Consider the following 22,552-nt stretch of genomic DNA (forward strand, 5'->3'; position numbering starts at 1 on the left):
TCTTCTAGTGTCCTTTTCTGGCTTTGGTATGAGGATAATGCTGACCTCATAAAATGAGTTTCGGAGTGTTTTCACCTCTTCAGTTTTGGGGAAGAGTTTGAAAAGGACTGGTATTAATTCTTCCTTAAATGTTTGGTAAAATTCACCAGTGAAGCCATCTGGTTTTTGATTACTGAATTAATATCCCTGCTAATAATTGCTCTGTTAAGATTTTCTATTTCTTCTTCATTCAGTCTTGGTAGGTTGTATATTTCTAAGAGTTTATCCATTTCTTCTAGGTTGTCTAGTTTCTTGGCATAGAGTTATCATAGTAGCCTCTTATGATCCTTTGGATTTTGGTGGTCTCAGTTGTAATGTTTACTTTTTCATTCATAATTTTGTTGATATGGATCCTCTCTCTTTTATTCCTTGTTTAGCCTAGCTAAAGGTTTGTCAGTTTTGTTTATCTTTTCAAAGAACCAACTTGTAGTTTTGTTAATCATTTCTATTATGTTCCTGTTCTCTATTTCATTTATTTCTGCCTTAGTCTTTATTATTTCCTTCCTTCTGCTAACTTTGGTCTTGGTTTATTCTTCTTTTCCTAGTTCCTTGAAGCATGGAGTTAGGTTGTTCTTGTTTTTTCTTGTTTCTTAATACAGGCATTTACTGCTATGAACTTCCCTCTTAGAACAGCTTTTGCCGCATCCAATAAGTTTTGGTATATTGTGTTTCCATTTTTTTCTCTCAAGATATATGTATAATTTCCCCTTTAATTTCTTCTTTGATACGTTGGTGGTTCAGGAGAGTATTGTTTAATTTTCATGTATTCATGAATTTTCCAGTTTTCCTCCTGTTACTGATTTCTAGTTTCATACCACTGTGGTCAGAGAATATACGTAGGACTTCAGTCTTCTTGAATTTGCCAAGACTTGTTGTGTGGCCTAACATGTTATCTAGTTGAGAAAATGCTACATGTGCACCTATCTATCCATTGTTGAGAGTGGGGTAAATATATCATTTCATCCTCTCCTGGTCTGAAAAGTTTCTGTTGAGAATTCTGCCCTTCTGTTGAGGGCCTCCTGGGAAGTGGCCATGATGCTTGGGAAGCTAGATGTCCACATCAGGCTCTCTTTTTCCCATTGGAGAATCACAGGTCCATGGGGGCTTTCTTGGTCTGGTGCTGTGCCAGCCTCGGGAAGGGGTGATGAGGTTAGAGTGTAGCGATCCATTTACCTTCTAATACCATCCTTCTCAGTGTTCGCGTCCAAAGAATTTCTTCAGACTCACGCCCTGTTCTGGGATTTTCACAGTGGTGTCTAATCTGTGGATATTTGCTAGTTTGTCTTCTTGTGAGGGAGACTGAAGTCAGGAACAACTTATATAACCATCTCAATAACCAAAAATAGGATACTGATGTCAGAAGGCAGGACCTACTGTCTAATGGAAAAATTACTTTCAGAGACCATAGGCTGCCCCTCCAATCGCTTTGCATCCCAGAGTACAAAAGTCTGGGGGTTAGAATGGTTTCAAAAGAGGGGCCACCTGCTGCCTGGTGCCACCTCACATTACGGACTCTCTCCCTGCAGCTGTGGTCCTCAGCAGCCCCAGGTACAGCTCCAGAAGTCCTTGATGTGGTGTGTGCTGTGCACAGCAAAGCTGTGGGTGCATGGCTGCCTCTGCCTAGATTTCAGAAGATGCCCTAGGGAGCTGTGGGTCCCAGGCAGAGAACTGCTGCTGAGGGGTGACCACCACTGACAGCCCCCCTTTAGGGCAAAGCCTAGTGGAGCCATATGCGCATGTTTCCCCCAAACTCCAGGCATGCAATTATAGCTCAGGAGAGTGGCCCGTGTACACCTCAATGCAGGAAGCTGTGGGGGCGGGGCTGCTTGGAGCCTCGGAGGCCCCAGCCCTGCCCAGGAGTGTCTGGAGAATGGGACCTGTGCCTGGATCCCTTGACTGGACTCCAGACTCTCATAAAGGTCTTTTCATCCATGTATAGTTGTTAAATTAGCCTTTGTGTGAAAAGAGGGGGTCTGGGACCTGCTGTTCTGCAGGTTTGCTTCCTGGAATATTTATGACGATCCTCTCTATTCAGATATTCCTATTCTAGTATTTAAAGTCTGAACAAAAGAATTAGAAGCGTGAAACACACACACACACACACACACACACACACACACACACACACAGTCTCTCCCACAGAAGTTAGCCAACGTGTTGAATTATTAAAGCAAATGTGACATGTCCAACCGTCAAAAGGACTTAGGATGCTAAGGACTGATGTAAATTAAGTATAAGAAGGATATTTTTATTAAAAAGGATGAAAAAATGCCAGAGACAAGACTTTATTACTATACATGACTAACTAAAAGGTATTTGTAGGGAGAAAGACACAAGTCAGGAGATTATTCTATATTTGGCAAGAGAAAAAAGAGAAAAACTATGACGAATACATCAGTGTTTCCAGAGTCTTTTGGAACACACCATGAGGTTGCTTCTTCTAGGGACTAGAGAGTCTGCTCATCCTGTTTTGATAGCACTTGTAATGTAGTCGAAGTCTGCTGTTCTTTCAAGGTTTTGAAATCTTTCCTACGTATCTGTAAGGGTTTTGCTATTCTCTTAGAATCCCCCATCCGCACCCCAGAACTGTGATTGCATCTCATTAGGATAACAGTCTTTCAGGTATTTTTTCCTTAGTTATTTAAGACATCATGTTTCCATGATAAATCAGGAAAACAAGCGGACTTGCCAGCAAATTCCGAATTATAGATAAGAGGTGCCATAGTGTTTTAAATGAACTAAGCCAGATTAAGGATCTCTTCTGAGCTCTGAGACTCACGAGCACTCACAGGCAGTTAGTCTAAGCTGAGGCGCCCAATTCTGCGGAGTCCAGGTATAGATCAGTAATATAGGGGCGAGATTGACTTGGTAGAGAGTCCCAGTTTCTCACCTGTATCCAAAAAGGACATAGTCTTTGTAAACTAAATGCAACTCAGGTGAGGTGCTTATCCATATTCTCGCCAGATGGTGGAGATGAGGTAGGGAGGGAGAAATGAAAGCAAACCATCAAGCTGTCTCACCACTTACACACTTAGTTCCTTACCTACAGTATACCTCTGCTGTTTTAAGGTCAGTTTTGCCCTAAATCGAATAAAGATTATACCAAATTATTATGGGAAATGTCCATACTCTGAGAATCAAAAAAAAAAATAAAGACTTCATAAATACTGCATTATAGGAAGAGAGAAAGGGAGTCTTCACTACCAAAGCACATTTCCTTAATCATCGAGGTTTCATATATGACTGAAAAGTAAGGCTCCTTCTAAGAACTGCTTTGAGGTATATAGTTTACTCAAGTCCTAAGGACATTCAGGAAAGGAAAGTGAGACCTATGACACTAGGGAGGAGGATGAAGTTGTAGCAGAAGTTGTGAAGCATCAAAAATCTATTGAAAAGGGGTATTGACAGCATACCCTTGGAAGCGGTTACTATGTTTTTTACAGTAAAATGTTTAGGTTCTATAAAAGGGAATTATTTGTGTTAAGGAGTAAAATATTGAGAATCTCTAAATGATCACAATGTTTCCTCATAGCAGTAGAATATCAAAATCTTTTTTGTTGTTGCTGTTAATTGAGGTTTTATTTTTTAGGGTACTTACTTCTATTGGTCTTCAACCTTTTGTTCTCCTTGTTTTCATCTCTTTCCAGTTATCTGCCATGCAGTTACAATCCTTACATATCATCCCAGATTATTTCCTGTTGCCTGATTCCAATTTTCTCCCCTTTCCCTGTTTACATCTCCTCCCCTCCCTGATATTTTCTAGATTTCTTCTATATTTGACCTTTGCATTTCCTTTGTACTCTCTGTGCGTCTATTTAATTATGTTGCATATAACTATATTTTCGTCTTTGCAACTTGTTGGTTAATCTTTTGATCTTTCTGTGACAAATTTTTTAAAAATTTGTCAAATAAATGGGCTTTCTTACCTCTAAAGAGATTGTTTGGATCTGAAAATGAGTCACAAAGAAGTAGTATCTGGGTAGATTTTAAATCAATATGTATTTATTTATTTTGCTTGACAAGGGATGATAGAAGTTGATAATAAAGCTAGCAGTGTTTAATATGTATATTTAAAATTTTTAGATACAAAGACGTTTCCTTTTGATGTTTTTCCAAGTTTCATTTCAATTTATGCTTAATGGGTGGTTGATAATCTGAATAGATAATGGGCATTGGAATTGGCAGAAGAATCCACCACTGGCAACAGCATTTCCACCGTCTTCGGCAGGCACCAATTATATCCTGTTATCTTGCAGGTGTCTCTTCTGCAAAGGCCAGAGAGATTGAAACAGTGGTTTTCAGCAGAAGCCAAACCACTTCTTACTGCAGAAGAAGAGTCAGTGAGATCATTAGTCCATGAATGGAATATAAACCTGTAAACTTAAGCGTGAGAGTAGAAGAGGTCTAGGAAGAGCATTTCTACATGGAGAAAAGAAGCTGGACAAAGGGTCCATTCAGTTGCTTCATCACATTCACTGACTCCTTTTTACCCAACAGCCAAAATATTAACAAACTCCTCCCTCCTTTTCTTATATGTTTTTGGCATTTTGTTAATTTAGGCTTCAAAAATAACTTTGGTAAATGTCAAAGTGAAACAACGAGGGGATGGACAAAATGTATGTTCTAAATACACCAGTGTCTTTATTATTTTAATCCTTTATATGGATCTTCAACCAATATTTGCCAGATGTCTTCTATTCACCAGGCATTTTTCTTTGTACTAGCAATAGAACAGCGGAAATGGCAGAAATATTCTCACAGCACTTATATTCAGTGAGGAAAATCTGACCATGCAAAAATAGAATGATAAGGTAATTTCAGAAAGTGATAAGTGGTCAGAACACAATAATACAATAATGGGCCAGATATAGTCTGGAGGATGGAGTTGATAAAATGGACCGAGAAAGGCTTTCTGAGGATACAGCATTTGACCTGAGATGTGAATGCTGAAAATGAGATAGACAAGCAGATACCCACGTGAGGGTATGATAGGCATGTAGAATAGCAGGAGCAAGGTCCCTTGCTTAGTTTACTTGAAGAACAGAAAGACCTGTGTGGATGGAGCATATTGGGAAAAAAATAAGTTTGATGAGAAATGAGGTGACTTTGGTTAAACAGGATCAAGATGATTTTGGGCTTGTAGGTCACAGGAAGCTCGCAGATCCATACAGCTATCGTTGTAGTTGTCTTCCGTCGGCTTCTATGTGCGCATTCTTTTTTTAAAATGTTTAGCATTTCGGGACTTCCCTGGTGGTCCAGTGGTAAAGAATACGCCTTCCAACGCAGGGGACGCGGGTTCGATCCCTGGTCAGAGAACGAAGATCCCACATGCCGTGGGGCAACTGAGCCCATGCGCCACAACTACAGAGCCCACACGCCCTGGATCCTGCGTGCCACAACTAGAGAAGAGAAAACCTGCACGCGACAACGAGAGAGAAGCCCACGTGCCCCAACAAAAGATCCCGCCTGCCTCAACGAAGACCCGATGCAGCCAAAAATAAATAAATAATAAATCTTAAAAAAAGAGAGAAAAGTTTAACATTTCACCTCCTCTTTCCTTTAGATAAGGGGTAGGGGAGGATTTCAGGAAAAAAGAGCCTGTGGGTACTCAGTCGTGGTACAGGTTTATTCTAAACAAATAGAAAATCTCTCAATCTCTTCATGCTTCAATGAGCTCAGAAAGAAGAAGTTATTTTTTCTTTCCAAATGTAGATGTGATCTACCTAACTCAAAGGACGGAGAAGTTTTCATCATGGAGTGTATCAATTAGAGGAAAAGTAAGTTTGTGGACATTCTAAATAATCCTTTCAATTGTATCTAAAAAGTAAAGGGTATTAGAAAGCTGAAAATTGGTCATTGTGTCCAGACCATTTTATCCTCCAGATGACTTGTATGGTAGAAAAGTTAATTTAATAAATAACTCTCTAGTGGTAGAGCTGATGCCACAGTCCTCAACATAAACTGGCCTTCCAGTAGAAAATCCGCCTAAAACAAGAGTTAGGAAACGGACAGTTAATAGCTTCACTTTGGGCTCATCTGTGTGTTGAGAATTTGCATAGTGTCAAGGTTTTACCACTCAAGAAATAACTCAAGGTCCATTTAATAATTATGGGGTCTATTAAATAAGATAATTTTTGGTGTCATCACATTAATTTTATTTATATTTGCCTATCGAGGCCATTCCTAGCTAAGAATAATAAGTCAATATTTTTAGATTAAAATTTGGTGATGATGTTCCTGTTTACTGTGACAGAATGACATAGACAATATACCCACTTAATCAAGTAACTTAAATGTGTATCTGAAGGGGAGAATGGAAAAGAAAATCAACATTGACACCTGAGAAACATTACTTTTTAACTAGGAAGAGGACGGTATTGCCTTAACCAAGTTAAAGTTTGTCTGAACACAAAAATCCATGTAGTGTCTCGTAGTACAATATCAACCTCGATCTCATGAAGGTCAGAAAGAAAAGAAGAACGTCCACGGTCGGTACTACATGAACATAGCTCTGACATGTTTGAACCACGCCAAAAGTCATAAGGAGGAAAGTCAGTGAGGGCTTGAGCCTGCTGTGTTCCCTCTCCTTCTGTAACTCCCCAGACGCCATTGGAATGGTGTAAGTAGCATTTTGAGAGAATCTATAGGGGTGCCAGAAATCCCCGGGTACCATCAATGTATCGGAAACCGAGAAATAACTGAAAGATGCAAACCAAACATGATCAGGTTGAAAGAAAGATTTAAACTTTGCCAAGATTACAGGTTCAGTGCTCTCAAATGACTGCTGTTATAGAAAAAATAGACCCTAGAGAATATCTTTGAAATTTTTCTGTTCTTGAAAATGATAGGGCAATTTCCTGAAATACTCCCTTCTTCAAGGAGAAAAGTCTGTGAACTGAAACTTGAGCAGTAGGCCCTCTGTATTGGTCAGCTTGGTGGGTGCAGGGCTTTCCGGAAGGTCAGTGCTATTGTCACCAGTCCTAATGGGGGACTGACTCGGGTTTGCCACATTGCCAGTTGGTTAAGACTGGAACCCAGGAACTGAGACAAAGAGGGAAGAGGTTTCAGAGCAGTAGCTTTGATTGGTAGCAGAGACACATTCTCAAATGAGACTGTAAGAAAATGGCAGGCTGAGTATAAGCAATGGGTTCATTACGAAAGAAGATCAGGGAGGCCAGACGTCATTGAGTACAAGTTAACGGAATAAATAACATACTTGGATCCTCAGGGACTATTGGAGTCGCCCATGTGAGCAAAGAGTTATGTTCCTGCCCTGACAAAGAGAGCAAGCTGGGTAATTTGTAGATCACAGTTTTTAAGAGCCCCTCAGAGATCTGGGTTCTCAAAGAAAGCTAGTTAACTAAAATCCAAAGCCATAAGGTCCTACTAAAATGGAGGGGGCGTGACATCACAAAGGGGACGGTGTATGTCTTTCGGGCACCTCTCAAAGGTCTTATCTTTATTCTTAGAACATGCTAGCTTCCGTTTCCAGACTATCTTCAACTTATTCTGAAGTTTTACAGACTCTTCTCTCTAAAAGATTCTGGAAAATGACAAAACGAGTCACAGTTCATATTGTCCTCACGTGAAATAGCACAAATGGAAAAAAAGAGCCATTTGCACTCTTGCTTGCTACAAATACTTAGTCAGCATATATACATTCGACCAGACACTATGTCACTGGATCGGAGATGGAAGTCATTGCCTGCTAGTGTGAACCACATTTTCTTCCAGATAAGGATTCATTTTCTCGCCAATAAACTTGACCTTCAAAATAATGATTTGGGGTCACTCCAGCATACTATCACACATAGGGGACTGATGGATTGTAGGCAGTGAAAATGGTAAATGCAGTAAAGTTTCCATGGAGATGTATTTCCATATATACACACACACACACACACACACATATATATATATGTATATCTCCCAATTTCCTTCACTCCTCAGCTCTTGGTCACCATCATTCTACTCAGTATTTCTATTGAGTTTAACTGTTTTAGAGTCCACATGTAAGTGAAATCATGCAGTATTTATCTTTCTCATTTCACTTAGCATAATGTCTCCACGTTCATCCACCTTGTTGCAAATATATATGTATATCAAATCATCATGTTGTACACCCTAAATACATACAAAGTTTATTTGACAATAAGGCTGGAAAAAACTTGTAAAAAAACCCGCAAAAAACCTTATGACCTGATTTTAGTCACAACATTACGATGTTGAAAGTGGACCTCATTTTGCTCCTGTCCGAATCTCAGAAACAAAGAAACACAAAACCAAACATTCTCATCACTGTGTTTTCTTTCTTGGTGAATTCCCTTTTACTTTATTCAGGAACCCAGTGCATCCATTTGTTCATTAAATATAGTCAGTTATAGCTCTTCCATATTCCTTTCACATGTCACCTTCTCTTAACCCAGAGTTTGCCATCCAGTTGTTCTGTCTCAGCTCAGTCCCAGTGATCATTCCCTTCCAGGCCGCCCCTTCCTGTCTGTCTTCTTCGTTGCCCAAAGACGGGTGTCTAAACTCAGGCGAGTTTGTCCATTCCATTATGAGGACAAGCCAGTGCATACAGCCCCTCCTACCTTAGCATGTGCCGTCAGGGCACTCATGGGCGCCTCTGATTCTCCTCACCAGACTGCAGGCGTGATCGCTTCAGCTAACATCACTGTGCTATAATCCACCACCATCAGTATACCATAGTCATCACATCTCAGCGTCTTTCCTCATGTTATTTCATTTGTCTGAATTCCCCTCCACTCTCATCTCTAGTCCTCAGATTCACTTCACAAATCATTTTTCATTTATAAATATATACAATCATGATTTCTTTTGTAAACTTGGTGTTATGTTGTGGGTTTTTTGTTTATACTTTGACTAATTTCACAAAAAGAATTAGTCCTCTTTCTCTGTAACCCCGTGTTTCCAAATAGTCATGCTTTAACTTTTCACCTATTTTGGTATAATCATTTTTCCTATGTTTGTCTCTTCCCATAAAACTTTAAGATCCTTGTGAGTAGTTATGTGGCTTACGTGTGTTTTAGACCTAAAGCTCAGAAAAGTGACTGGAAGATAGCATGTTCAGATATAAGATGACTGACAAATAACTTTATTGAAAACTGAATAAGCAGGTATTTTCAAATGACCATTTGGGGTTGAAAAGTTAGAGGTGAAACTGCAAACCGGGAATCTCTTCCACAGAGGACTCAGAAGGAGGGATCAAAGTAAAAGATGAAGACATATAAGCAAAGAAAAGGAATAGGTGGGCCATGGGCTGGAACCAGCAGAAGAGAAGGAGGAAGAAGGTCACCTCTGGACTGCTTGAGTCTCAGAGCTCAATAGATATAGATAGATTATAGATGATTGATAGATACAATAGATAATAAATAATAGATAGATAAATGATAGATATAGATAAATAGGTAGATACAGATAGATACATACAGATATATAGGAGCTGAAATGTCTCTTACAGAGACATTTATCATGGAGTATTCATTGTTTTTCCTTCTTCCAACAATCAGTATAAAGTTGAAAAAGAACCATCAAGTGTTTGTTTATCACAGGGAATACTCTTGAACTAATGATTGCTTCATATTTCTTTATTCTTTCTCTTTCCCTCATTCTCCCATTCTGTTCTCTCATTCATTCTCTCTCCCGCCCATCCCCTCCCCTGGCCTCCCAACCCCATCTCTCTCTCTTACACACACACAAACTCGCACACATAATTGTACGCAAGGTAGATAGGGTCACTTCCACGGCTACTTTAAATGTTGTTATACATTTATCTTTTTAACATATGGCTGGAAAAGACCTGAAATACAATTGTAACACCCTCATGATCCTCCCACCTGAACTTGTGCCCTATTAAAGCATGTTTGCTAGAGGACAGATGCATACTTGTATTATTCGCTATCTGTTGCTATATAGCGTATTACCAAGAGTCAGTAGCTTAAAACAGTAAGCAGTTACTAACATAATTTATGTGGTGAGACAGATAAGTGTCTCTGGCTCAAGAGCTCTTACAAGGTTGTTGTAAAATTGGGGGCCTGACTGGAGGTTCATCTGAAGGCTGGGGTGCAAAGGAATCTGCTTCCAAGCTCACTCACTCACTCATGCAGTTGTTCACAGGCTTCACGTCTTCACTGGCCAATTGCTAACGTCGTCAGTCCCCTGCCACATGGGTCTTCCCATAAAGGAACCCAGCAGACCATGCGGATATCCTAAATCTGTGGGAAACGCATAACACTGACTTCTGCTTTCTCATCCATTGAGTTACCACCACATTGCATACTTTTGTCCCTGGAGATTTCCTGTGGAAGACTGAGTTATTCTCTTTTGGTTAGGCTCCACTAATCATGAACAAACCACAGGTCCAGGGAGCATCATAAAAGGCCATGGACCTGCCATGCTCAGTGACCCCAGGCCCTGACCATGTTGATGACGCTTCCCTTCAGCTGCCGTTCATCCATGAGACTCCATGTGCTTCTCTCCATGCTCCTCTTTTTGACTCTCTTATCCCCAGGTAAGGTGGTGGCTGATTACCTGGGTCTGCAGTTTAGAAGGCTCTTGGGCAGGTCAGACAAGACCCTGGAATCAGTCTTACAGATTCGTAAACCTAGTATCAACAGCTTCCCTGGGATTACAATGGGGGAGGATAGGAAAGAGACCATTCCTTTGCCATTAGCCAAATTGCCTGATGATGTCACATTCCGCTTTATCCTTACCTTGTGTCTTGGGATGCCTAGGTGAGGCACAGCAATTTATTTGTAGGCAGGTAGATCTGAAAGGATTGGATTTCATCAGCATCTATCATTTTATCTATTCAGTAGGTCGGAAAAAGAGATGGACAGAGTCTTATCAACAGGGCTTAGTGCTAAGGGGTGTCCTGGGGAACTCTGTCCTGTAGGTGTTTGTCTCCTTAAGGAATGGAGACATCAGCATAACGAGTACCACTCTCGCTATGGGAGAGGCATGTCCATAATTGTAGGCGTAGGGTGAGCATTTTTAAAATCCAAACTAGACACTTTTGGAAAGTGAAAGAAGCAGTCTTTTTGTTGTCGTTGTTGTTGTTGTTGTTGATTTTGCGGTACGCGGGCCTCTCACCGCTGTGGCCTCTCCCGCTGCGGAGCACAGGCTCTGGATGCACAGGCCCAGCGGCCATGGCTCACGGGCCCAGCTGCTCCGCGGCATGTGGGATCCTTCCGGACCGGGGCACAAACCTGTGTCCCCTGCATCGGCAGGCAGACTCTCAACCACTGCGCCACCAGGGAAGCCCAAAGAAGCAGTCTTATAACTGTATCAGAACTAAGGCATAAACCAGAACTGTCTCATCTAAACTGGCCACTGGGCCACTCTATGTAAATGGCACAGACCCAGAATAGGGTTTCAGAAAGAGGATTACGGTTCCCAGGGAGGGGTTACTGAGAAGATCAAGTGCTGGTCCACAGTCTAGGAAGGGGTTCTCACGTTAACTAGCAGTCGCACGGCATAGGTACCCCAACATAAATCTAGTCTCGCAAAAGGAGGCAAGAAGGAGGAAAACACATTTTGGAATACTGACGCGTGCGTTCTGTAGGAAGAAAATGACTGGGCTGGGAAATGGAGACAGCAACACAAAATGGGATACTCTGTGATCATGGACGCTTAGGGCTAAAACTGTCAATTAAAAGCTATCAGGCTCAAGCTCGTCACTTGTAGATAAGATGACTGAGGTCCACAGAAGTACTTCACAATCTATAGTTTAGGTATTCATACCTGCATCTGAAAACAATGTGTCACGGTTGAGGAGGTTGGTAGTCAGTTCTGTAGAAAGAGTTTAAATAGTTTGTAGGTCACGTAAGACTCGCTGGTAGCAGTGGGAGCAAACATATTAAGAAGACACATATTGGACACGATGATCTCTGCACTTCTTTTTTCATTAAAGAGGAATTTGTTTAGAGTATACTAGCTGTCAGGCTCTGCTCTAAATTTCCTATCGGCTATAGTATGATTTCAATGAAGACTGTGACTAGAACAGAGAAAACTTTCCTGCTTGAATGGTGCTTCCAATGCTAACCTTTATGTTGTTCACATGCTGGTATTCGTTAACCTTTACTCAATTTACTTGCACTCTAAGGACAGACTGACTCAAGTGGCGTGGATTCATTTCCTCTTGACAGAACGGGCCATTAACAAGTCAGACCTATGTGGGCGTCTCCATGCCCCCTGACCAGGGAGGAGCTCTGAGAAAGAGGTTAGGACACGGGGAGGGGGAAGGGTAAGCTGGGACGAAGTGAGAGAGTGGCATGGACATATATACACTACCAAACATAAAATAGATAGCTAGTGGGAAGCAGCCGCATAGCACAGCGAGATCAGCCTGGTGCTTTGTGACCACCTACAGGGGTGGGATAGGGAGGGTGGGAGGGAGACGCAAGAGGGAAGAGATATGGGGATAGATGTACACGTATAGCTGATTCACTTTGTTATACAGCAGAAACTAACACAACACTGTAAAGCAATTATACTCCAATAAAGATGTTGAAAAAAAAAAACTGGAGGGCAAGTACTATTGCAGTTTTAAGAACAATGTAACTTGAAATAAAATATATAAATATGCTGTCAAAATCTAAAGACTTGATAGAAATGGCTCTAAAATTCATGTCTATAATTAGCCATAATATTAAGTAATACAGAACTTTTCCCTATCATTTGCTACTGTTTTAACTTTAAGATATAAGAAAAGAATTATCTGTTTTTACTTGGGAAAAAAGTTTTTACATTTTACATTGTCTTACATAATAATTCCACATGTTATATAAGAGTAATGTTAGCTTATCTGATCAGTAAACCAGTATAAGGAGTATTTTCATTATTTCCTTTCTAGTTATTAAAATGTTTTTGAATTACTTTATGCTTTCTTATTTCAATTTTCATTTGTTATTAAATTACAGTTACATGCATTATTATCAAACACACTTATCTGTGCTATTTTAAAATTGTTCAGGATCCTGAGAGGACTCATATGTAGTCAGTTCTTCTTTATGTTATGTGGAAAATAGAAACTGAGTTATATTTCACATTTATAATGTTTAGAATTGAAAGCGTTTGTAGATTTTACCTTAAAAATTGCTGTTTTAGGTGCGCTATAGTCTTAATGTATTTTTACTACTTGATCTGTCAATTGTGAGTGAGGAGATGTCGTCTGTATTACTCTTTGTCAATTTATGGTTGGGTAACTAGACGTGTTACCTAGATGTGTTATCTAGGATGATAATAGCAGCAGTAACCGTAGCAACGACAGGAGAAACAATAGTAGTAGCAGTTCTATCAGTCAGGATCCAGTCAATTAGAATATACTAGTATTTTGGACAAAGGGGATTTATGTCAGGATTTGTTCAAAGAGAATGCTGAGGGAACCCAGAAATAACTGCAGGAAGTAGATAACACCACTCAGTGGGACAACAAAATGGAAGCAACCAGGAGCCTGGGAAGGAGTCCTGTGACCGTCAGGCCTCGGAGGAGGGGCATGCTGTGCAGCTGTGCCTGGTGCCTCTGCAGCTCTAAGGGGAGACCTTCAGGGTCAGCCCTCAGATCTATGAAGAAGGGGCATCAACTAGCTGTTGCTGGCATCTGTTTGAGGACATGATGAAATTGGTCCTGGAGTGCCATGAGAAGGTGAACCCTGGGGCCGACCGTTTCTCCTGGATGCAACCTGTCATTGCTGTAGCAGCAGTGACAGGAACAAAAATGAGGAAGGAAGTCCCTCCCCCTTCTCCAAGCTCTACATCCCCCTGTAGTGCCTGTCATTGAAGCCAATTGGCAAAGGAGTCTGGGAAATGTGATTTGCACAGTCCTGGTCCCAGCATCACTGGAGAGCATAGTATCAAGGAAATTGGAACAAAGAGACATTGGGGGAAGTGACGCCACAGTGGGTGCAATGTTATAAAGGTTGAGCAGTCAGATTTTCTTTGATGTGCAGATGTTTCAAGTGATTATGTTGTAAACGCATTTGTAATTTCCTTGACAGATTCTTTTTAAAGTATACATAGTTTAGATTCCTACTTTTTAAATATTTATTTGGTTGCGCTTGTTGTTAGTTGCGGCAGGCATGCTCCTTAGTTGCGGCTCCAGGGCTCCTTAGTTGCAGCAGGTGGGCTCCTTAGTTGTAGCAGCCGGGCTCCTTAGTTGTGGCACGCGGGCTCCTTAGTTGTGGCATGCAAACTCTTAGTTGTGGCATGCATGTGGGTTCTAGTTCCCTGACCAGGGATCAAACCCTGGCCCCCTGTATTGGGAGTGCAGAGTCTTATCCACTGCAGGAGCCTTATCCACTTCCCCACCGGGGAAGCCCCTCCTCAACAGATTTTAAGTCGTCTAGGAAAACAATGTTCTAGGGCAAAATACAAAGAGAAGTATGGAACTGGGGATGAATTAAGTCAGATTCGTTCAGGCAATGGGATCTGATGCTAATTGGGCGAGAAGGTGGTTAGGCACTGAAAAAGATGGAGAAGCAAAAACAGGAGAGAAACAATATGTAAGAATGAAAAATATCACCAATTATGCTCGAGTGTCTGAGAATTACTTTCACATGCTGCATGTCCATGAATTAAACGCACACCATTCTGAAGAATAGTTATGGGAGTGGGTGGATGCCTCACACCTATTTAGGGCTTTCCTAGGAAGGCTACAACATGCTCTTGAGACAAGATATTTATCCTCTTCTGGGTTTTGGTTCTTACCATTGTGTCAAAGCCTGTAGCAGAGTTTTTTCAATCTCAGCACTACTGACATTTTGGGTCAGGTAATTCTTTGTCTTGAAGGTCATTTCTGTCATTGTAGGATGTTTAGTAACATCCTTGGTCTCTATCCACTAGGTGCCAGTAGCATATTTCTGGTTATCACAACTGAAAGTATCTCTAGATATTGCCAATTATGTGCCAGGGGCAAAAACATCTCCAGTTGAGAACTCTGGCTTATAGTATCTATATCCTCATGCAGGGTTTGTTTTTCTTCTAGCCATTTGGACCAATCCTTAGGGCTAAGTTTTGGCTGTAGGGTCATCAGGTGGTAGCTGACATTGAATGAACCCAGGAAACAGTTTGGGTTATATGAATATATCGGGAGCAGAGTCAGAGGGGATTATTTTCCATTGCCCAGTATCAGTGCCCACTGTTTTATACTTTGAACTATAAGAGAGGGTGATGTAGGCTTTTCTGCATGACTGGACCTCCTCCAGATTTTTACCTGTCCCTGTAGTGGTGCCAGGCCTCAAAGGTACAGGAAAGGTATGGGGGTGGAAGCTGTGGTTACTCTGGAAGGCCGTGTTCTGGGTGGAGAAATATAGCAGGTTCTTGTAAGTGAACTCTATCCTGACATTCAAGCTTAATGAAAAGAAGACACAAGCTATTAGAAGTCAGATAAAGGGAGCAATAAAAGCAGAAGACAGGAACAGAATTGATATTTGTACTGTCTTTTAAGTCAGATTTATTGAGATGTCTTACACAACAGACATCTGAATTTTATTCCTTAAAAATTAGCTCAATTCTATGAGATTTTAAAAATCCATATAGTTGTATAACCAACACCACAATCAATACATAGAACAGTTCTATTACCTACAAAATTCCCCTCACATCCTTTTGTGGTCAGCGTCTCCTGTTCCTAGCCCCTGACAATGTCTTATCTTTCTGTCCCTATAGTTTGTCTTTCTTATTTATTTCTTCTTAAGTGAGTTTTGTTAGTTTGTTTCTTTAAAAGAATTTGCCTATTTTCATTGATCTTGTTGGATTTATGGACATATGGTTATGCCTAATAATGCCTGGTTATTCATCTTATATCTGTAGGATATGATGTCCTTTCTTTCATGGCTGGCATTGGTAATCTGTGTTCTTTTTGTCTGTCTCTCTCAGATCAAAATGGTAAGACATTTATAAATTTTATTCATCTTTTCAAAGAACCAATTTTTGATTTCTTTTTTGTTCTCTATTGATTTTCTGTTTAACTTCTTTTATTATTTACATTAATCTCCTGCTTTTCTTGTTTTAGATTTAATTTGCTCTTCTTTGATGATATAAGCATTTGGATACTATACATTTATTTCAAAATGCTACTGGAGCTTTATTCCACACAGTTTGTTATGTTGTATTTTTATTTTTACTCAATTCAAATGCTTATTCATTTTTATCCAGAAGTGTGTTGTTTAATTTCCAAATATATGGGAATTTTCTAGGTACTGAGTGTTGATTTCTGGTTTAATTCTATTAAAGTCACAGAGCATATTTTATATGATTTGGATAATTTTATGTCTATCAAGACTTGTTTTGTGGCCCAGAATACAGTTTATATTGGTAAGTGCACACTTAGAAAGAATGTTTATTCTGCTGTTGTTGTGGGAAGTTTTTAAACAATATTAATTAGATTAAGTTTGTTGTTAGTATTGTCCAGGTCTTTTATATACTTACTGAATTTTTGTCCTCTTATTTTATTGATTACTGAAAAAGAAATGATTTTTTACTGAGATGTAATTGACATACAACATTATATTTCAGGTATACAACATAATGATTCAATATATGTATATATTGGGAAGCGATCACCACAATAAGTCTAATTAATATCCATCACAATGCATGGCTACAAACTTTTTCCTTGTGATGAGAACTTTAAGATCTACTCTCTTATCAACTTATCTACTCTCTTATCAAGCATGCAGTACAGTATTATTAGCTATAGTCACCCATGCTGTACGTTACGTCCCTAGGACTTATTTATTTATTTATTTATTTATTTTTGCGTTACACGGGCCTCTCACTGTTGTGGCCTCTCCTGTTGCAGAGCACAGGCTCCGGATGCACAGGCTCAGCGGCCATGGCCCACGGGCCCAGCCGCTCCGCGGCACGTGGGATCCTCCCGGACCGGGGCACGAACCCATGTCCCCTGCATCGGCAGGCGGACTCTCAACCACTGCGCCACCAGGGAAGCCCTAGGACTTATTTATTTTATAACTGGAAGTTTGTATCTTTTGACCGTTTCACCCTTTTTACCCACCCCCAACCCCTTGACTCTAGTGACAACCAGTCTGTTCTTTGTATCTATGAGTTTATTGTTTTTTTGGTTTGATTTTTCTTTTGGATTCCACATATAAATGAGATCATACAGTATTTAACTTATTGCACATAGCATAATGCCATCAAGGTCCATCCATGTTGCCACAAATGGCAGGATTTCATTCTTTTTTATGGCTTAATAATATTTCATCATATATATAATGTGTATCACATTTTCCTTATTCATTCATCTATAAGTGGACAAAGGTTTTTTCCATGTCTTGATTATTGTGAATAATGCAATGAACATGGGGGTGCAAATATATTTCTGAGTTAGTGTTTCTGTTTCCTTAAAATAAACCCCAGAAGCAGAATTATTGTATCACATGGTAGTTTTATTTTTAAAATAGTCTTTGCACATGAAATAACCTTATATATGGAAAACCCTAAAAGACTCCATGAATAACTGTTAGAACTAATAAATGAATTAAGTAAAGTTTCAGGATACAAAATCAACATACAAAACTTAGTTGCATTTCTATATGTTAAAAATGAACTATCTGAAAAATTAAGAAAACAATTTTATTTGTGATAACATCAAAAACAATAAAAGACTTATGAGTAAATTTAACCAAAGAATTGAAATACCTATACACTGAAAATATAAGACAACAATGAAAGAAATTGAAGAAGATACAAATAAATGAAAAGATGTCCCAGAATAATTAATATTCTTAAAATATCCATGCTACTGAAAGCAATCTACAAATTTTGTGCAATTCCCATCAAAATTCCAATGGCATTTTTCACAGAAAAAGAAAAAACAAATTCTAAAGTTCATATAGAACCACAGCAGAACCTGAATAGCCAAAGCCATCAGCTAGAAGAACAAAGCTGGAGCATCACAACTTCCTAATTTTAAACTGTATTACAAAGCTATATTAATCAAAACAGCATGTTATTGGCATAAAACAAACACGTAGACCGATAGAATAGAATCAAGAGCCTAGAAATGAACCCGCATATATATGGTCAACTAATATTTGACAAGGGAGTCAAGACTCCTCAATGGGGAAATGATAGTCTCTTTAATAAATGGTGTTGGGAAACATGCATTGGACATATACATACACACAGAATGGAATATTGTTCAGTTATGAAAAAAAAGAAGGAAATCCTATCATTTGCAGCAACGTAGACGAACTTTGAGAACATATGCTAACTGAAGTAAGTCAGACAGAGAAAGACAAATACCATATGATCTCATTTATATGTGGAATCTAAAAAAAATCCAAACTCATAGAAATCGCAGGTAGATTGGTGGTTGCAGGGAGTGAGGTTGGGGTGAATGGGTGAAGGTGGTCAAAAGGTACAAGCTTCCAGCTGTAAGATGAATAAGTTCTGGAGATCTAATATACAGCCTGGTATATATAGTTAACAGTAAGTAATTTATTGTGTAACTGAAAGTTGATAAGAGAGTAGATCTTAAAAGTTTGCACCGGGCTTCCCTGGTGGTTCAGTGGTTGAGAGTCCGCCTGCCGATGCAGGGGACACGGGTTCGTGCCCCAGTCCGGGAGGATCCCACATGCTGCGGAGTGGCTGGGCCCGTGAGCCATGGCCGCTGAGCCTGTGCTCTGCAACGGGAGAGGCCACAACAGTGAGAGGCCCACGTACCGCAAAAAAAAAAAAAAAAGTTTGCACCACACACAAAAAAATTCTAACTATCTGAGGTGATGGAAGTGTTAGATAACCTTATTGTGGTAACCATTTTGTGATAAATATGTATATTAAAAAATCAGGCAAAGGACCAGAATAGACGTTTTTCCAAAGAAGTCATACAAAAGGCTAATCCGTATGTGAAAAATTGCTCAACATTACTATTCATCAGGGAAATGCAAGTCAAAACCACAGTGAGATACCATCCCACACCTGTTAGGATGGCTGTTGTCAAAAGATAAAAGAGAAGAAGTGTTGGTGAGAATGTGGAAAAAAGGGAACCCGGAGGACTGGCTTTGAAAAGGGTGTGAGAATTGTCTTTTATCGGGGTGTTGCTCTGTCCACACTCAGCTTGCTGGCGAAGTCTGGGAAATTCAATTATGCAGGTTTCCTGTGATCGGCCCTTTTGAGAGGGAGGGAGACCCCACAAGGCTGCATGGAATGAAGTCGTGCATTTTCCAAGTGGGGAAGGCGAGTAGTGTCCCCAGATGAAGGGTGGAGGGCTGCCCGGGCCAGGCAAAAACCGTAGGTAAGAAAAAAGGCCCCCCACCCAACCTGGAGGTCATCCAGGCCGTATAGAAAGATGGAGACCAAACCACGACCAAGTGAAAATACATCGTACGAATTCCTAAAATAGGTTTTGTGTTTGCAAGTTTTGTTTTTTTTATTTATTGAGAACTCACTAAGAATCCCTGTGAGAACAAAGACAGAAAGAGAGGCGAGAGCAAAAGCGAACGAGAGAGTGAGAATAAAACATGCAAACAAACAAACAGCTTAAGAAGGGCGTCAGTGCTCCTTGGGTGTAGCAGGGTCGACTTCAGGCACGTGCACCATGGGCAGACGGTATGGTCGGCCATCCACACGTCTCCCAGCCTGGATTTCTGAGTCGATGCAGAATTCCTGGCAGGAGCCGTTTGGAACGCTCACAGACTTCCTTGAAACCGGCCCTGCCTGCACAGAGAAGAGAGTTGTGGTAGCTATTTCCTGGTGTCCCTGAATTTTTATTGAATTACATGGGAGGAGGGAGTATCTGGAAACAATCTTGTGTGGATTTTTCATTGTTACTTGATTTCTTAAAAATCTGCTTTCACACAAAAATTTGGATTTGGGGCATTGCTGTAAAATCGGACAATATTGAGTGCATCTGAGTAACGAAAGGCTAGCCGTGGGCAGCCCTGCCCCCACGCCAGGGCACACATGCCCCAGCTCTTCTGGGTCTTTCTCGATCCTTATTATCTGCTAACACCGATGACAGAGGTCAGTTTTTATTTAATATTAGTCTTCTACTGCTGGTTTTCCTAGAGTAGAAGAAACTTTTTAGAGATATCTCTCTTTCTATATGTGTGTGTGTATGTGTGTCTTTCAAAAGTGGAACTGAAATACAGATCCAAAGGATAATGTACATCAAGGAAATTATTAGACAGGATATTTTTCTGGGGGAAGGGAACAGTATTCCTACATATGTAACATGCAAACAGTGCCCATGTCAGTATCTCTTGCATCCTGGAGCTGCGCTCACTGCCTCTCTCCCTGGCTCTGGTCTTTGAGGTTGCAATCTGCTGCAGGAATCACTGCATACGTTAAGATTCTTAAAGGCTAAACAAGCATCCTTGTTAAAAGCATTGAATAGTATTTGACTTACGTCCTAATATATTAGTGCTCGGGGGTGGGGTCATACACAATGAGGGGCTCAGTTTTGAAAGTGGCTTGATTCTGAGCTGTCCCTGTATGTCACAAAGTGCACCTTTCCCCTGACAGCTTCTTAAGCTCTTTGCTGACATTAAGAGAGGTCTCCAAACCAACACTTCTAGATTTTCCTATTCTGGATCATAAAAGCCAATTCTTGAATAGCTTCAGATCAGTATAGGGCATTCATGGACATTCAACAAAAGTCCATTGAATTCAGCCGAAAATCAAATGCATTAACTTGAATTTAACTCTTTACTGTTCACAAGGCAATCATTAATGGATATTTGTTAAGCATCCACTGAATGTGAGGCCCTTACTGGGAAGCAGGCATACAAAGAAAAAAGATCCGATGGCCTTCGACCTCCAAGAAATCATAGGCCAGTAACCTTGGCTGCTAGATAGTCCGGGGAAGAGTCAACTAGCCCTCAACATAGAGTACTGGCACAAGGATGAGGGAGAGGCTTCGTAAGTGAGAGCCAGAGAGAAAGCACGACTGAAAGAAAGACAAAAGAAGCATCGCAGGGGTTGAAAGCTTAAGGCACTAAGCCTTGAAGGATCTCATGGTCAGAGCAGGCTTTGGAAGGAAAATCATGGGATCACATTAGTCCTAAGTGTTTGAGGCTGTCTATTCAAGGTTTTCATCTGCGTTTTTACCTGTAACCAGAATAGTAATATTCTGCATGTGTGAATGCAGAATATAGTGAAATATATCCACTACCCCACACTCCGCAAGGAATTTGAGAGGAATAACAGGGCTGGGATTAAGTAGACTACCGCTCCTTATATGAGGACTGTCCCCAATCACGCATCTGTCTACTTTCCTACTCCTTCCCAACCCTTGAGACCCTGAATTCTCAGGAAAAGGTAAGACAATCCTCTTGATGTAGAGCAGTAAGTCGCTCATCCCTCCTTAGATCTACACGTCCCGGAGATATACGTCTGTGCCTGCACCTGTGGCCCACGTCCGCCTGCAGAATGCGGGGGGTGCACTCACTGCAGTGCCGCCCTGACCCCTGTGTTTAAAGTTCTACTTTAGGAGAACAGATGTTGAAAAGGAAGAGGATAGCCCGAGGTTGGCATGGAGCCTTCAGGGGCATCATCAAGGCTGGGCGGGGCAGCGGGTTGGAGGTCTCTCGGACTCAGGGCAAGCCTTTCAAGGAGACCCCCCCCACCCCGACCAATCCCTCTGCCCCTATAGCTTTGGCATGGCTCTTATATCAGTATCTTAGGATGCTAATTTTTGCTGAAAGTAGAGGAGTTTTGGAGACCAAGATTTCGTAGAATAATGCCTCATTTTTTTGTTACCTAGATCTAGAAACTGCTAGTAAATTTGCCTAAATAATTCATCTTCAGTGCTGGAACAAAGAGGGTTTCAAGTGCTTCAAACGCCCTTGACTTCATGTCATCTAACTGAGAGCTGCTGTGGAGAACTACTGAGCCAGTGGCTGCAGGACTCCTCAGGTTTCCCGCGAGACCCCTGCTCAGGGCAGAGGTGGTGCGGATGTTTCTGTGAACACTGGACCCCTGTAAGGCCTCAGGCACCCTACTCTTACCAAAGCTTCAGCAGAGTTTGTTTTGTTACCTGGTGGGACTTGGCCCATAAAGGAGAGAATGGTAAGCCAGGGAACAGCAGTCCTCGTGGCTGGAGAGAGGAGAAAGCTTGGCTTCATTTCCAAGAGGCAGAGAAAACTTCCGTCTGCGGCTCCCTGGCACCGGTGGAATGTCTTTGGCCGGATATCAAGTGCCCTCCTGTACCTCATCAGGGTACTTGTGGACAGAAGCGTTCTATGCGCACAGAATGGCCTTTGCAAGAAGGCTGAGAATCCTTGTTTTGCTGGACGCTCAGTTCATTAGGGAGATGTGGGCGCACACTTTTGACCAGAAAGCCCTGTTAAATGGGAACATAAGCTACAGACACTTTGGCTCCAGGTAAGGTGTGCGAGCGAAGAGCTATCTATATTCAGTTACGAGGAGTCGGGCTGTGTACAGAAACCTGCTGGTTTAGTTAGTGACTAGACATTGTGTCAGTGAGCACTTCCCAGGCTTTGCTAGCCCTCCCCGTGATTAATCGCCCC

At 41.0% G+C, this 22,552-nt stretch overlaps 2 protein-coding genes across 2 annotated transcripts; both read right to left on the reverse strand.

The window, feature by feature from the left end:
* Nucleotides 1-3,984: 3,984 nt before the first annotated feature.
* Nucleotides 3,985-19,405, reverse strand: LOC115803209 (beta-defensin 109-like). Its single transcript, XM_030762515.2, is given in 4 exon segments — nucleotides 3,985-4,282; nucleotides 4,284-4,362; nucleotides 15,271-15,407; nucleotides 19,344-19,405. Coding segments are annotated over 4 exon segments (402 nt in total). The 3' UTR covers nucleotides 3,985-4,158.
* Nucleotides 19,406-19,480: 75 nt separating this feature from the next.
* Nucleotides 19,481-22,245, reverse strand: DEFB108B (defensin beta 108B). The gene is given in 3 exon segments (XM_089903569.1): nucleotides 19,481-19,706; nucleotides 19,708-19,739; nucleotides 22,060-22,245. Coding segments are annotated over 3 exon segments (342 nt in total). The 5' UTR covers nucleotides 22,238-22,245; the 3' UTR covers nucleotides 19,481-19,574.
* Between the last annotated feature and the right edge of the window lie 307 nt (nucleotides 22,246-22,552).

This window comes from Delphinapterus leucas, chromosome 21 (genome assembly GCF_059928025.1).
Source record: "Delphinapterus leucas isolate spDelLeu-1000000601 "Yukka" chromosome 21, BTC_Dleu_Yukka2, whole genome shotgun sequence".
Lineage (NCBI taxonomy): Eukaryota > Metazoa > Chordata > Mammalia > Artiodactyla > Monodontidae > Delphinapterus > Delphinapterus leucas.